Genomic DNA, 16,574 nt, shown 5'->3' with positions numbered 1-16,574 from the left:
TTGTGGCAAACACCGCAAACCAGATCAATCTAGGTCAAACAAAGATCAAGAAATGAAGCGTAGCCGGTAGACGCGCATTGATGGCCGCGCTACAATACATGCTCATGCATATACAGGGATGTAGGTACATACATGTAGTAATTTCCATTGGGCAGAAACCATATATAAAGGTATATGTATACACCCCGCACCATCAGGCTGCCAGGAGAACGCTCTTGACTTCATCCCAAATATCCATCCTCTCCGAATTCCATCTTGATTCCAATAATATTATTCTGACCATAGAAAAATCGGTATGGGTGATGACTGCGACAACACAGCAGACGACCGAGCGCCGCCATTGTCACGGGCAGGTCCATCACCATCACATACTCGCTTTGCCGCTATAAATGAAACCACCTTCGGGGACGATACCATTATACATCAAGGGGATCAAAAGGTGCATATAGGGCAGTTGAACCATGTTATTAATCACTATGCTGGTCCACCACCTCAGCCCGAGAGCAACCCGAGATGCGACTCCCTCCACGATGGGCCCGATACGCCTTGTTGGACTGTCCCGTTCGGCCGCAATAAGGACTTCGTCGGCCGTGAATCAACCCTAGACTTGCTTCTCAGCATAATTCCCCCAACTGCGGATGAGGACGACTGCCAGCAGACTGTTATCAGTGGACTTGGTGGCATCGGAAAGACCCAGGTCGCTCTCGAAGCTGCCTTTCGCATTCGTGACAAGTACCCGGATTGCCATGTCTTCTGGGTCCCAGCTATTGATACCACCACCTTTGAGAATGCTTACCGTGAGATCGGCCGGAAGCTGAAGCTACATGGTATCGACAACAATGCAGCAGATATCAAGTTACTTGTTAAAGTTGCATTAAGTCAGCGTATAGATAATTGGCTCTTAATCATCGACAACGCTGACGACGCGGCCTTATTCAAAACAACAACTACTACTGAGGGCACATCATTGAGCGACTCTCTCCCCTTCAGTCTCAAAGGATCTATCCTTTTTACAACCAGGAATGACGAAGTCACCCAGCAACTGGACATACGAAGAGAGAATATCCTACATCTTGCAGAGATGAGTCGATCTGAAGCAACCAATATGCTGCAGAAGAGTTTATCTGCGCATCAAATAAATGATGAGCAGAGCTTGGAGAGCTTGCTGGAATTTTTAACCGATCTGCCGCTTGCTATTAAGCAAGCGTCTGCATATATGATAAAGACTGGGATGGTGGTGTCGAAATACCTTGAGCATTGTCGATCGAGTGATGAGCACTTAGTTGAGCTGCTAAGCAAAGATTTTAACGATCGAGCCCGGTATAAGACGACAAAAAATCCGGTTGCCACGACATGGTTGATTTCATTCAGAGCCATCTCCAGGGATAACCCACTTGCAGCTAAATATCTGCAATTTATGGCTTTTGTTGCAGAGAAGGACATACCGAAACATCTCCTACCGCTTGGTGATAGCGAATTAGAGACGTACGAAGCTATTGGCATGTTAAGAGCATACGCATTCATCAGCGAACGAGCGGGTCAGGATGCATATGACATGCATAGACTTGTCCGCCTAGTAATGCAAAACTGGCTACGCAAAGAAGGAGACCTACAATTATGCGTTACAGAAGTGATAAAACGGCTAAACACGGTATTTCCTCGGCCACGCTTTTCGAACAAGGATGCCTGGGCAAGGTATTTACCGCACGCAATAATAGCACTAAAATTTCAGGACCATTCGTTGGACCAAGCATCCAGGTCGGCCGTTTTATCTAAGACTGCAAATAGCCTTTACATTCTTGGTAAATACAAGGATGCCACGATGATGGACAAACAGGAGATTGAGCTAGCGACAATATTACAAGGGACTAGCCATCCTTACACGCTTTCAAGAATGAGTAACCTCTCTAGCTCTCTCAATAGGCAAGGCCAATATAATGAAGCTGAGGAGATAAACCAGCAGACGCTTGACCTACAGTTAAAATTTCTAGGGGCTGAGCATCCTCATACGCTTACAAGCATGAGAAACCTGTCTAGCTCTTTCTTTAAGCAAGGCCAATATAAAGAAGCTGAGGAGATAAACCGACAGACGCTTGACCTACAGATAAAAGTTCTAGGGGCTGAGCATCCTCAGACGATTATAAGCATGAGGTTCCTTTTTGAGTCTCTCGTTGGGCAGGGCCAATATAAGGAGGCTGAGGAGATAATCCGGCAGACGATTAAGCTACAGATAAAAATATTAGGGGCTGAGCATCCTGATACGATTACAAGCATACATCGTCTTGAAAGATTTCTCAGCAGCCAGAGCTAATAAAATGAGGTTGAGCAGATGCGTCTGCAAGTGTATAAGGTATAGATGCAAATACTGGGGGCCCAACATGTCAATATACTTATATGATATGGTCAATGATATCCCCGTTGCTAAGCACCCATTTGTCGTCCCATCACTTAAATATTTTAAAGGCAGGACATCTCATAGATCCACTATGTAACAACTACAATCACGCGGTTCCATAGCTTGTGCCCAACTATTTCACAAGGGAGAGAGAATCCAAGGGCACAAGCTAGTTGAGAGACAAAAATCAGTATATGTATATATGAAAACGCCCAACCCAGAATTCAGCAGAGTATTCTACTTTACACAAAGTATCGAACATCTCGTTTTAGGGGTAGAGGTAGTTAACGGCAGTGATGTGGGAGTAGTGGAGCCCGACTTTCGTAAAGACATATTTGCTCCGCTCCCTATATATGTAACTAATAATATATACTCAGAGAGAGTGATGTTTAAATGTCCAGTTATAAGTAGTCAGATATGTGGCAGATGTACCTCTGCTGTTGAATCGTTTCTGGTACTGATGCTGACAATGTTTGACGCAAGACAAAGAAACCACAATTACGAGCTGTTTGGTGTATTTTATAACCACTTGGCAGTTGACGTATAGGGGCCACGATATTGTAAATAAGAATAATCACTCACGTCATTTTCCTATTAAGATTGATACCATGAACTAGTGAAAATGCTCTGTTTCCTATAAATAACACACTTGTTTCTTATAAATAACACACTCTTATGTGTGACACCGAACTCTTCTCCAGTTCAGTAAACGGTGAACAATCCACATTCATTTACAGAAACCTGTGTAGCCACAGCATCCACATGTCCCCACTCCACAGCGTGGCCATCAGTAAGAGTGTCCAGTGCTTTCAAGGCAATGTTATAGCCGCCGTTATAGGCGGCGTCAACAGCCAGGATATGGATGCTACGGCCTCCGTACTCCAGTCGATGGCAAGTACCGCACTGTGTAGAGTTCCATTGGATACCTTGGACGCCACCAATGTAGGGGAAGTTGGAGACTTCGCCCTGGGTCTGCCAATGGTATTTGGTGATGAGGCCATTGACACCGTCAGAGCAGGCCACTTGGGTCATAGAACGGGAAGGATCATCATAGCCAGTGTCAAAGGATACTGTGTATCTTGTTAGATACATTAATTTGGAATCAGATGCTCAAAAAACGTTTCATACCGTAAGTGGCGGTGGCAGCTGCGACGAGGGTAGCAGCATTGAAGAGGCTGCCGAGCTGCATTTTAGCAAATTTTGTAATTGAAAGAAGGGTTATATATAAAAATGCGTGTTGAGGTATCTTTAATATTAATTGCGATGAATTTATGAGTAGAGATGGAGGCGAGTTAGACGATGAAATGGAGAGGAGATATCCAACTTTTTATAAGTCATGGCTTCTTCCCAAGGGATTTCTGTTGTAACAACATGTCTCACTCAGCCGTCTACTCTTTTAAGCATTATTAATATTCATCGGTAAAAGCAATGCCCCATGAGGAAAAGAGAAACAACTATTTTAGCTTGATGGCCGTCCTTTGTGGATTTGTGCTACCTGCGGCTAGTGACCGACCGGGAGATGCGCCGACTTTTTTGAGTGTCCCAATCCTAATACTAGAGGCTTCTGGACCAGGACCTCCGAGTTGTCGCAAATGGTAATCCTTTGTTTTAGCCAGTCTGTGCTGTCTTAATATGTACATTAACGTGGAGCTCATAGAGGCAAGTCTGAGTTCCATATCCTGTACGGAATACATTTGGAGGTATTATTGATACTGGATCCCGAGTCAGGAAGCCTAATGACGTAGAACCAAGTGCATGTGCGGTGAAGCGATGGTAACATGATGCTTTTGGGAGCAGGAAGGATGAGACATTCTTCGCCCTGCAGTCGATAGAATACGAAGTACCTACATGTACATTTGTTTTCAGGTTACATGAGAAACCACGTGAGAGTTAACGGAAATTGAGGGGTTGGGCGTTGCTGCAGCCGCGTTAATATTGGGACAGGTCTGTTGATGCCTGATCCTGGATTGGGCTCCAATTTGTCTCACTTGAGTCCGTTCGGCTCAATATACCTATTGTTTTCTTGTGTGTCGACTTCTATTGAGACCTCTCAAACCACGGAATTATGTGTAGCCGCAGCTCCTGTGATGAATGGTTTCCACATGTAAGTACTAAAGATAGCCGCTTATGAGTACATTGAGGTGCTGATGCAGCTGCTGTTTAGTGGTATGTAGTTAGACAATGGCTGAAATAAGTCGAGAACCAATCGACCCATCAGTTTAGAATCCAATCGACCCATCAGTTTAGAATCCAATCACCTGCCAACAAGAGCTGCTGGGGCCCTGACTGCAGCGTTGAGATGGATTATCAACGGCCCTCTACCCGTCAGGATTTTGAGGTCGCCATTATATGTGCCTCGCCTCTCGAGTTCAACGCCATTTCTCTCTTATTTGATCAATTTTGGGACGAAGATGGCGATCCGTACGGAAGAGCTACTGGAGACCCCAATTATTATACCACCGGTCGCTTTGGCAAGTATGATGTTGTTCTTGCGCTCCTAACTCGCACAGATAGGGCTACTGCGGCGAGTGCAGCTGCGAGCATACGCACGAGCTACTCCGGCTTACGCCTGGCTCTATTTGTTGGGATTTGTAGCGGAGTGCCTCAAATTCACGATGGGGATGACGAGGACGAAATCATGCTTGGTGATGTGGTTATTAGCAGCACAGTCGTACAATGCGACTTTGACACGCAGCATCCCAAGAAATACATTCATAAAGACACCGTGGAGGACAATTCGGTAAAGCCAAATAAAGATATTCGTAATCTACTGGTTACGTTTCAAACAGAGCTTGGTCTAGGGCGACTTCAGAAACAAACTGTCAACTTTCTCAAACAGCTTCAGGCAAACGCTACCCCAAAAAAGAGGCGAAAGTACAAGTATCCTGGAATAATAGAAGATAAGCTATTTGAGTCGACGTATCGTCATAAACACCGTGGCTCACCAGCATGTGTCTGCAATGATCACCGTTGGATGTCCGACCTTGTTTGCAAGAATGCTATCCATTGTCCTTGTAAGGACTTGGGATGTGATGAAAAATACTTGGTAGTTCGACAACAACTTACGACGAAAGAACGGTTACCGCGAGATGGCACCGAAGAAGCTCACGAACCAAGTATCCATGTCGGCGCTATTGCGTCGGGAGATATAACAATAACGTCGGGGGAATATAGAGATCAGATTGCAGAGAATGAAGGCATCATAGCCTTCGAAATGGGTGGCGCCGGTATCTGGGAAGAAGTCCCCTGCATCATTATCAAAGGGATTTGTGATTATGCAGATTGCCACCAAAGCAAGAATTGGCAGAATTATGCAGCTGCTACGGCAGCGTCAGCATCCAAGGCCGTGCTGCAACGCTATATACAAACGGAAAAGCCATCCAGTGCCCTCCTCCAATCCGGTAAGCAATGAAACACCTTGTCTAACGATGATTTGGGCTCATCCTAGTCTCCCAGAGCGAGATACCAGCCTGTCCAGTAGCTTTCAACTCAAGATCCGACAACTCGAGATCATGCTTGCGAGATCAAAAGGAGAGAATCATATCCTGCAATCAAGCAACACGCATCTACGGACAGATCTGCGTCTCATTTTGCAGAGTCAACAACATGTACCTCGTTCAATCACTGTTGAGTACATTATGATAATCGACGCCCTCAATCGACCCTTACGGTTCTATCCAGAAATTATACGGACAAAAAAGGTAAGTGACAATATCACACCGCTCTTCTCAAAATTTACGCAAATCTCATAGATGTACAGGCTTTCATCGAAGTTCTCAAGGAGGCGTTCGACGGCCTTGGGTCAAAGAAGTTGGATAGAGGGGACTGGTTTCTCGAGGACGGAAATGATGGACAGATTCTGGATTTAAAAAGAGAATGGATATCTCTTATGAAGGTGAGTTTTTTTTTTTTTTTTTTTTTTTTTAAGTTGGTAGTGGAAGATGTATGCTCTGACAGTACCAGCCTGGCCGAACGCTCCATATGGGCATGATATTCCACCGGCGTGATACAGTATCTACGCAATGCCCAACCTGCCACGTCGAGAATTTAGGCGATCCTACCGAGCAAGTAACGTGGTAAATATTTCTACAACTACTTTCTCTCATGGCATAATATTCTGTGCTAAACGGCAATAGCTCTTGCGGTTTAACGTATCGCCGTATCGAGGAGATCCAAGAGATAGGACTCTTGGGCGGGGGCTCTCAACCCCCCCAAGCAACGGCAAACACAGCCACATCCAAGAGATTTAATTCTCATAAAATCCAACCAACGCAGATACCACCACTTGCAAGGCCAAGGCCTCCGAAATCCGACGATGAGGATGACGACATTACTCGATACAAGCGAATACGGGTGGTCAACACCAATTTTCAACTTAGACGGATCGAAGAAGGCAGAACCACGTCAGGCCATATCACTGTGACTTTGCAGAACTTGACAGACACAGAATGCCTCGCCGATTACTTGTCAAAGACCTACGGAGTCCCTGAAGTGGATTGTTTGGCCGCTCTAGAGGAGTGTAAACCTATACTCCTGGCAGCAAAATCTTTGTCATCCAGCTCTCTTAGCAACACTGGAGAAGTTAGCAAGGTCCGTGGCTTGGTGCTCCCCCAACCTGCGAGACCGGAACCCCTTCGCGGAACACTACCTGCGGCGTCTCAAAGGCCTATTATACATCGTCCGCGGATTTCTGCTGAAGTTTTTATAAAGAATCTCCTGGGAGAAACATCGCGCTAACCATTTGGGTAACAAGCAGATCCCTGGCGTAGGAGGACCTCAAAACCAGAGCTCGCCCATGATGCCGCAGGGCCCTGATGGTAATACCTTCAATGCCTTCGACTTCTACAACATTGATATGGGTGGCCCCGGCGCTATGCGACGAGGTGGCCCGGCCGCCGCAGTTAGCAACCATCCCTTGCATGACTATCATGTGCAGTTGATGCTGCTTGAGCAGCAGAACAAGAAGCGCCTCATGATGGCCCGTGAAGAGCAGAGCGATATGGATGTGGAAAAGAATGACTATCATATGCAGTTGATGCTGCTTGAGCAGCAGAACAAGAAGCGCCTCATGATGGCCCGTCAAGTGCAGGGCGATATGGATGTGGAAAAGAATAACCATGTTCTTGGAAATGCCAATGGTGTTGAGACTGGCAGTTCTGGGACTGGCGATGAGACTGAAGATGACCGAGACTACATGACACGGCGTGGGGCCATCACAAATATAGAGCGGCTGGCCGTGAACGATGACAGTTTGGCACAAGAATATCACAGTCAGAATCCGCAGAGCCGACCGTCGGTGTCCTGCGATGATTTTGTCGGCGCTGAGCCTTCATATCCTCCCCCGGGTCGCTCTGGCGGAACACAGATTGAGCAACCGTTAGAGCGGTCGAGAGCGTATGACACTCATCAATTCAGCCAGTCCTCGGATCTCGACAACTACCCGCGCTATGCCGACGACTTTGACGACGACGAGATGTATTACCAGCATGGCGGCGCTACTGGGGACATTGCGAGAACTCGGAACAGCGTGCTTACTTTGGGGGGAGGCTTCTTGGGCAGGATGAAGCATAGGCTCGGCACGGGTCAGGGCTATTCGGAGATGGACCTGCCCTTGACGGAGACGGGCCTCGATCGAGGTGATCCGATAGGGGGCTCACAAGAGCAGCAACAGCCCAAGAGGAAGAAGTTGGGCAACTTCAATTTTGGCTTCATCCGTAGCAAGCCAGATGCCACAAGCCCATGACCAAAAAAAATTTATACATCTCCCCAGCTACCTCCTCTCACCAGAGCAAGCCAAGCATATATATAGTAGATGAGACGAAGGCAACAGTATTAGTCCATCACCAGCCATTCCCGCTTTGCTAATATCCAAGACATGAGTATTTACGCCGCCAGTTTTTGAAAGAAGATTCTCGCTGCCAGTAGAGCGGAATTGTCTGAAATCTTCACCGCCAGTCAAATCGAGGTTTGGATGGAGTCTCCTTTTACCAGATTAAAGGAAAAGCTCGTTAAATTAGATAGCATTGAGGTGCTCATTCATATAGATATAGTACGATGAGTCTTTTGAGTTCACCTCACGATCTCAAGCCATATATACATAGAATTTACGACGATATACACCTGAAACATATTTGTGCCAATCATCAGGCTTGACACTTTCTGCATCTCATTGTATCTCTATAATACAGCCGAGAGTGGAAACAAAATATGTTCGAGCGAAGGGCTAAGCTTCTGATGCAGCCCTTCTATGATGAGCCGGAGGAGTAGACGGATGTAGTCGCAGATGAAAAACCAAGTGTACCCGGGCAATCGAGTTGATCTCTGACTTTTAGCTATCAATTACGAAAACGCAGATCCTCCACAAAAGCAGATATACAGCGACGCCAAATGCCACGCAAGGCAGGTTCCATTGATGATTGTCGCATTATGTATATTTCCTCTGGTCATGCAAAATGAGGCATCAGTCTATATGACATTGGAAGTTCTCATAGAGAAGATCTGGCACGACAAGTTGTCTCCCGGACATGCTTCTTTTTCTAATCTCAGCGGATTTCAATCACAATGGTGGGTAGCATTAACCAGATGAATTGCCCGATTGACTAATTCACGGTCATCCTCAAATGTCAACTTCCGCAAGACCTCATCGTAACTGTAAAACTCGACCTCGAAGTTGTGCTCCTCATGTCGACCGAGAGGCTCTCTCTCATTGACAGCAGCCACAAACCACCAAATCAGTTTTACCTCTCCGTCTCCAATTCGTCTTTGCTGCAATGCTATCGGCTCGCAGGCGCCTTTGAAAAGCCGGGGCTCATCCGGCACGTCCTCCGTCTCGATCGCCGGACAGACCCGTGAAACAAGGTCGACAGGCAACAGGTAACAAGGAACACCAGTCTCTTCAGTAGTTTCGCGGATCGCAGTGGCCTGACGAGACTCGCCAAGATTGCGGCGCCCTTTGGGGAGGACGTACTCGTCACGCTGTATGAGGTGAAGGATGCAGATCTCGCGGGTCGAAAGTCGGAAGAGAACGGTGCCTGCGCTCTCAACAAATTTATCGGCTGTGAACATCTCCGACTTGAACCGAGATGCAGCCATGATTGCGCGTAAAACAATGCGCCTTTTCCGTCAAAGAGGGTGGTGATTAGTCTAGTGGCACCGGTCATTAATCTGGGTACCTGTATATGTAGTAATCCATGGATCATGTAGGTTTTAATAGGATGAAACCGAAACTTGCGGATCAGTACACGCAGCTACATGTCTCTCTCAGCACAGACGTCACAACCCCCAACAGAAATGTGATCTCATGGACTGGGGCTTCGCCATTCCTTGTGTCCGCCTATTACAGTGGATTCCATTTACCCCCCATCTATCCCTTGAAATCCCCTCTAAACATGAATTTTTGCATTACTATTCGATATACCTTAAGGGCCCTGTAATTAAGAAACCTTATTCCATACGGTATATTTAGGCCCATTATTAATTTAAAATTTATATTTAAAAAAATAAAATAACTATATTTAAACTATTTTAAATAAAGTATATAGTTAAAATATTTTAATATAAAAGAAGAATTTTTTTAAGATTACTTGTTACGATCTGCTCACCCGTATAGTTCATTCCCTTATAAATAGCTGGTTCCGTTACAATAGTTGCTACAATTGCGATTATTGGCCTAATCTTTTGCCCTGTTGGCGCTACGGTATAACGGATCGTAACATTACTATAGATAATACAATTATCTATATATATATAGTATTTTAATATATTTATAATACTCTATTACAGCCAGTAATTATATTTAAATATTTATACAGGCTATACTATACACTACGTATAAAATAAAATCTTTAAACTTATAAAACGCTATATACACCTACAGCTTATAAAGGGTGCTATAAAAGGCGCTTAGCTGTAAAAGGCGCTGCAAAGAGCGCTGCAAGTTTGTAACGAGTGCTGTAAAGCACACCTGGGCTGTTAAAAAGGGACCTAGTGACTACAAGTACCTACAATAAGCGGCCAGAAATCTGCGAACGCATTACAGTGCATCACCTTATTCCACCAAAATTCTATTTATTAACTTAAGCATAACTTTACTAATTTAATTACTAAGATTATAAAAAGAATTATATATATTAACAAATAGTTATTATTTTATCCTATATATTTTTTTTCTTTTATACAGCCTCATTTATTAAATGGTTTTTACTTAAAATATATAGTAATCGAGTGTTGTATAAACTACACTATAACATAGTATTAATAATACCGTATTTCCCACTGTAACCCAGTATAAGTATACTATATAAAAACACTATAACTTTAAAGCTATATAACTACATAAAATATAAGATAAAAAAATATTATATATATATAAATATAAAATATAAAAACTTATTTAAACTATATTAAAAGTATAATAACAATTAGAAAGGGTGCTAATTGAGCTAATAAACCAAAAAGATTCGTCAGTGCTAGCAGCTTATACTAGCCACTGCCCTTTACAACAGCCTATACGGGTCCTTCTTATTGGAATCCCTTTACAAAAAGTGTATAGTGTTATTAATTTTATAGAATTTTTTATTTAGATTTAAAATGTAGTGATTTTTTGGTGTAATTGCATAGTAAAAAAAAACTAGTGTTCGTAGACTTTTGGCCACTAAGTGTACATACCTGTATTCAGCACCCCACGTTCGCTGTTCAGTATCCATCCCATTCTTAAATTTAAAGTAGTTGAGGTAGTGGTGATAGCAGATATTAGAGGAATACATGGATAGTAGTAGACAGTAGCGATAGTCGCAGAAACTAGAGACAGTAGCAGATATCCAGGAACTATGTAATATCTATTTAAGCAACGGCCCTTTCCACCTGACTCTGGTGTAAAAGTACCAGATCCCTTAGCACAACTTCCATACAAATTTCCCAAAATCTCTATAAGGAAAAGTACTGTTGCACCATCACTCGATGGCCCAACATTCGCACTATTGGTCTATCCTAAAATTCTTCGCACTGCACTGTTAACGTTCTCCATCCCCTTTAGGGGTGGGATCTTGTGGTTCCGACCGAGGGAAACGAGGAGAGGACCACCACCCACAAAACACCAGAAAGCGGCCGATCACATTGAAATACCGGAGTCGAGTAGACGGACGTGATATTTCAAGTAGAAACTTCAAGAAAGCCCAAGATGTTATTGGGCCACATACGGCGACCGGGTGGGTTAGAGGAGTGCGAAATGGAATGGTGCACGAGTTATTATTGGCACGGGCGGATGGGAGTGATTACTCGGAGAATGCACAGTACATATGCTTTCTGGGCCATTACTGGATGGTCTAACAGCTAGTTTTCGCATAGGAATTTTAGGAAATTTGTATGAGAATGGTGAGTTCTGGGAAGTCACTTTACAGCCAAGGTTGGGTGTGTTGGTGCTGGGGCCTCTTACAAAATAGCCTGTATAATTGGGTAGGGCCTCAGCACCACGACAAGGTTTCTTACTGCGTCGAGTGGCAACGGCTTGGCTCTCTAAAAGCAGTCTTAGTGGCGATTAGCCCTTCGTAGTCTAAATCTTCTTTGCCCACTCATAGACTGCAAGGGAATATTCAGATAGAGGCGCCTGCCTCATGATTTCCCCCACAATAGCGCAATGGCCAGACTTGGGATACACATGAACATCCACCTCTGCGGAATGCTTGCCCTATCAAATAAGTGAATAAAAGCCATACATGATGTGTCATAGGAATTCCTACTTTGATGACATTGGCAACCTGTATAATGTCGTCCCGTAGGATTTCATCATCGCCAATGATGATCGAAATCTCGCCGATTGGCCAGTTCTCATACCAGGTCTCAAACATCTTGAGCGTTGGTGTGAGCCATGGGTTCACTAAATCGACCTCAGGATCGTGGTTGGCTTCAATCATTGCCCAGAGTGCTGAAAGTGTGGCAGTTGTTAAGCCGTCCTTGCCATCATTGCCCGTCATTGAAGATGCCGAGGTTTTCACCGGACCGCCAGGGCTGATCAGGAGCGCCCGGTGGAACTTGCGGCCAACAGGCATAGTTAACGAAGGAACCTTGGGATGATTGTGCGAGACGTGGAGCAGCATAGAAATGATCAGCATACCACCAGCACTTTCACCAAAGAGATCAATCTACTATAGGAATCAGCCCACCATCATGGGTTCGAGACGTTAGGTTCTCACATCCTCGGGGTCATGATCCTTCATCAAAGATTCAACGAAGGAGACAGTCTGGCATAGCTGTGATGGGTACTCGGCAACGGCACATATATCTACCAATATTACTATTCATATCATCGAATGGGAATGCACACTGAATGCTTACCATACGATAGAATAGCAAGGGCCACATTTCCCGCTGCAGCTAGGGCAGTTTTGTAGGCATCATAGGCCATTTGGATTTGGGCACCGGAGGCATAAGTTACCAGGCCTCCACCAGGAATGTAGGCAAGTACCTTCTTAGCGGATTTCGATCCGAACCATCCAACGGATCCACCAGACGGGAGATGCTCAATAAGCTCGGGCTCGTTCTGAGATTTGGCTAATTCACTATATCGTTGAGCTGTCGTGACAGACATCATCGATCTCCACAGGCGCTAGGTTAGCTTATGGTATAGTATGAAATCTACACTGCAATGGAGCAGAATTAACATACACCAACATTGCCTGGACAGCTTCGTCAGCCATGGTTGCTGTTATTGAAAGAACGCTGGTAATTAGAATTTGCCCTGTATTATCAAAATGGAAGGGCTGTGGGAGACCTTCCATATATAACATCCCTTATGGCATGGTCTACGTAGTAACGAAGCCCTGGTCAGGTGCCCAAGGAGTTGCGGGTCTATGCTCCCCACATACACATTGGCAAAACCTGTTAGATGTTAGATGCTAGAATATAGGCAAATTTTCGCCTTTGTTACAATATATCCTACACTGCGACTAGGCTTACATAGGCCTAGCTGTAAATCTTATAAAGCAGTATATTTTCGTATTATAATATAACTATTTATAGTAGCTACTATTATATTTTCTTTTATATTGATATTAAGCTTTATATAAATTTAATTACATACTTTACTTAACTTAAAAAAACATATTTTTAAATATTAAATATATATATATGTATATATAATTATAAAATAAAATAATATAATTAATTATAGCTATGAGAAGTTTAATAAATTATAAGTTTAAATCCTGTTTATTTTATATAATTTTGGTAATATAAAATTAAAAATATTACTTTAATAATATTAAAAGATAGCTTTTATTAAAGTAAGATTACAAAAGTTATAAAATTATAAAGTTAAAAAGATTAAATATATATTATTATAAGATATAGCTTATATAACTCTCTCTTTAGTATAAAGAGGCGGGGGCCTAGTTAGGCCTGCTTACTAGTCAACCCGCCGAGTATACATCTTCTGTCTGGAGAGTTAATGCCTGTAACTTATTGAGAGGTGGTCATGTGTCAGACGGCGTTCTTGTTAAGCAAGCTCGTTCTCCAACCATGTACTGGGCGGGGAGTTGCGGATTTAGAAGCATCTTTAGCTATATTCAGATGTTTAGGCTAAGTTCTTATTAACGGGAGAGACGTTCTAATGAGATGCTTGCGCGGAATAGCGGAATAAGAGGGGACCTTTAGCATTATTAATTTCTAATACTTATTTCTTACTCATGCCTACAGTGATTTTTAGGCTTCCGGCCTATGCCAAGAGTTGTGCTGCTTCCCCTCTATGTCATGTAGGTTTTAGGATAAAACCCAAACTTACAGTATCTACATGTGCCTCTCAGCACAGACGTCACAACCCCTAACAGACTCTGGAAATAGAATCCCATAGACTAGGGCTTCGCCATGCCTTATATCCGCCCAACACACTGGATTCTAATATCTCCCCGTTTATCCCTTTAAAACCCTTTAAACATAAATCTTTATATTATTATTTAATATATCTTAAGGGCCCTATAATTAATAAACCTTATTTAGTATAATATATTAAGGCCAGCTATTTACAGAGTATATTAAAAATAATAAAGCAGATATATTTAAACTTTTTTAAATAAGGTATACGGCTAGGATATTTTAATAATATAAAGGATTTTTTTTTTAAGATTAATTATATATAGTATTTTAGTATTTTTAACACTTTATTACAGTTAGTAATTATATTGAAATATTTATATAGGCTATAAAGTATACTATAAAATAAACTCTTTTAACTTATAAAACGCTATATATACCTGCAACTTATAAAGGGTGCTGTAAAAAAAGCTTAACTGTAAAAAGTGTTATAAACAGCGCTATAAAGAGCACTATAAGTTAAGAGTGCTATAAAAAGCGCTGTAGAGCATTAGTGACACCTGGGCTGTAAAAAACGGGTGTGATATTCAGCACACCACGTCCGCTATTCAGCTTTAATCCCATTCTTAAATTTAAAGCAGCCCGAGTAGTAATAATAGAAGATCTTAGAGGAATATATACATACATACCTAGTAGCAGAGTGTAGCGATAGCAGCAGATACTCTAGGAATTGTATAATATCTATTTGGGTAACAGTAATAAAAGATCTTTATTATACGTTGTTAATCTATGCGGAACTCTTTTTAATCGTTGGGGGGTGCTGAGTAGCCCTTCCCTACATAACTATATTGTAGCTCATGTATTTATAATTGGAATATAATTGCATGTGCTGGGTCTTTACCAACTGCTGCTATGGCTATTCATTATTTTAGGTCTCTAAAATAAGTCATTAAGCCTACATGTATTTTATTAGTTCACCCTTACTGACGAACCTCCAGATGTCAAATGGAGTGATATGCCGCAACCAGTTGAGTTGAAGTCAACAACATACCAACGGCCAACGTCTGTCGTTATTCGAGAAACAACAATGATAGAAGCCCAACCGCCACGAAACTTATAAATAATACTCCCATGGCCATTCCTAACCCTCTCACCAGCCTGTAGTCCATGGGTGTCAATATCGCCATCAATTTGGACGCAGAGAACATTACAAAACTACTGCAATCCACTGCGAGCATCCTCAACCTCCAGAGCCAGATGGATACGCATGATGCGCAGTGAGCAGCTCGTAAAGGAGCCATTACTCGCCAACTTCAAGAGAGGCGGCTGCAGTTCTTCGCAAGGGGCGCTTTTGAGTATGGTGATGTCTTGAGCGTGGCTCTATAGGTTGTCAAAGGAGATGCATACACGTTGGGATTGCAGAGACTCATAATGATTATTCGCAATGTAATTCAGATTGAGTGGTAAAAGTTACTTCATCCCCCCCCAAAACTGGCGCTGTTGGTACCAAACCATTAGCCAATTGGACAAAGATTACCCTAAGGCTCTTACAAGGAACGGACGACGGGATTTCCTTAGCGATTGATTCTCTAATCGAAGAATAAAAGACTCGCAAAGGAGAGGGATAGAAGTTCCCAGTAAAGTTAGGTCGGCCAAGAAGAATGGCCACCCCACTATGCCGATGAATTTGTCTGTCTTCACATGCTGCACGCGAATATTCATCTTCCATGAGACACTTGCCTTCCTTTACGGCTGACGGAGGGTTTTGATGAAAACATAGTCGTAAGGCAATTTTAAAACTTAAATCACAAAACATCACTGGAAAGAGATCATTGAATTTATAAATGAGGTTTAGCCGAGGTGAATATTTGTATACTTGACTAGATTTGCCTCACATATCTTCTCGATATAGGCAATCTCGAATTGGAGTTTCCTGACTAACTCAGATGCCATATGCACTTATTGGTTATGGTGGTCTTGATGATGGCGAGTTGAGACAGTTGTAGGGTAATAGGCTATGTAAGCTGTGTTTTCACCTTCGATGACATATAGCCCATTCAAGCCGCCCACGCAACCCACAGAGTCCACTTTCCGCTTCATGAGGTTGCGACCGAGGAGAAAGCATACAGTCTCCCTGTACAGATATAGTAGCAACACACGATCCAGTCAAGCCAGGGATTGTCTCCATGTGATAATGAAAAGACAGGAAAAAGATAAGACAAGAAAAAGACAGGAAAGGAAAGGAAAGGAAAGGAAGAAATGATCTGTATAGTGATATCTCCAGCAGATCTACTACTGAATTTAATCGATACTGCTCCATTCCAACATATTCCAATTCCAATTGACGTGTATGTTGATACCAATCTCAAGCATG

General features: G+C 43.1%; 5 protein-coding genes across 5 annotated transcripts; 2 read left to right on the top strand and 3 right to left on the bottom strand.

The window, feature by feature from the left end:
* Positions 1-295: 295 nt before the first annotated feature.
* On the top strand, positions 296-2,286 carry TRIVIDRAFT_192610 (uncharacterized protein; the record flags this gene model as incomplete). The annotated part of the gene is made up of 3 exons (XM_014099398.1): positions 296-583; positions 644-2,110; positions 2,272-2,286. The coding sequence occupies 3 exons, from the start codon at positions 296-298 to the stop codon at positions 2,284-2,286; spliced, it is 1,770 nt and encodes a 589-aa protein (XP_013954873.1).
* Positions 2,287-3,010: 724 nt separating this feature from the next.
* Epl2 (eliciting plant response-like protein) lies at positions 3,011-3,655 on the bottom strand (the record flags this gene model as incomplete). The annotated part of the gene is made up of 2 exons (XM_014099397.1): positions 3,011-3,465; positions 3,524-3,655. 2 exons carry the CDS (start codon positions 3,582-3,584, stop codon positions 3,098-3,100), a joined length of 429 nt encoding a protein of 142 aa, XP_013954872.1.
* A 1,039-nt stretch (positions 3,656-4,694) lies between these two features.
* Positions 4,695-5,807, top strand: TRIVIDRAFT_49960 (uncharacterized protein; the record flags this gene model as incomplete). Its single annotated transcript, XM_014099396.1, has 1 exon — positions 4,695-5,807. The coding sequence occupies one exon, from the start codon at positions 4,695-4,697 to the stop codon at positions 5,805-5,807; it is 1,113 nt and encodes a 370-aa protein (XP_013954871.1).
* Positions 5,808-8,813: 3,006 nt separating this feature from the next.
* Positions 8,814-9,537, bottom strand: TRIVIDRAFT_216314 (uncharacterized protein; the record flags this gene model as incomplete). The annotated part of the gene is made up of 1 exon (XM_014099395.1): positions 8,814-9,537. One exon carries the CDS (start codon positions 9,485-9,487, stop codon positions 8,948-8,950), a length of 540 nt encoding a protein of 179 aa, XP_013954870.1.
* A 2,289-nt stretch (positions 9,538-11,826) lies between these two features.
* Positions 11,827-12,980, bottom strand: TRIVIDRAFT_231026 (uncharacterized protein; the record flags this gene model as incomplete). Its single annotated transcript, XM_014099394.1, has 4 exons — positions 11,827-12,080; positions 12,133-12,534; positions 12,586-12,674; positions 12,728-12,980. The coding sequence occupies 4 exons, from the start codon at positions 12,978-12,980 to the stop codon at positions 11,946-11,948; spliced, it is 879 nt and encodes a 292-aa protein (XP_013954869.1).
* Positions 12,981-16,574: the final 3,594 nt, after the last annotated feature.

Source organism: Trichoderma virens, assembly GCF_000170995.1.
Source record: "Trichoderma virens Gv29-8 chromosome Unknown TRIVIscaffold_78, whole genome shotgun sequence".
In the NCBI taxonomy this organism is placed as follows: domain Eukaryota; kingdom Fungi; phylum Ascomycota; class Sordariomycetes; order Hypocreales; family Hypocreaceae; genus Trichoderma; species Trichoderma virens.
This window is presented reverse-complemented; position numbering and strand designations above follow the sequence as displayed.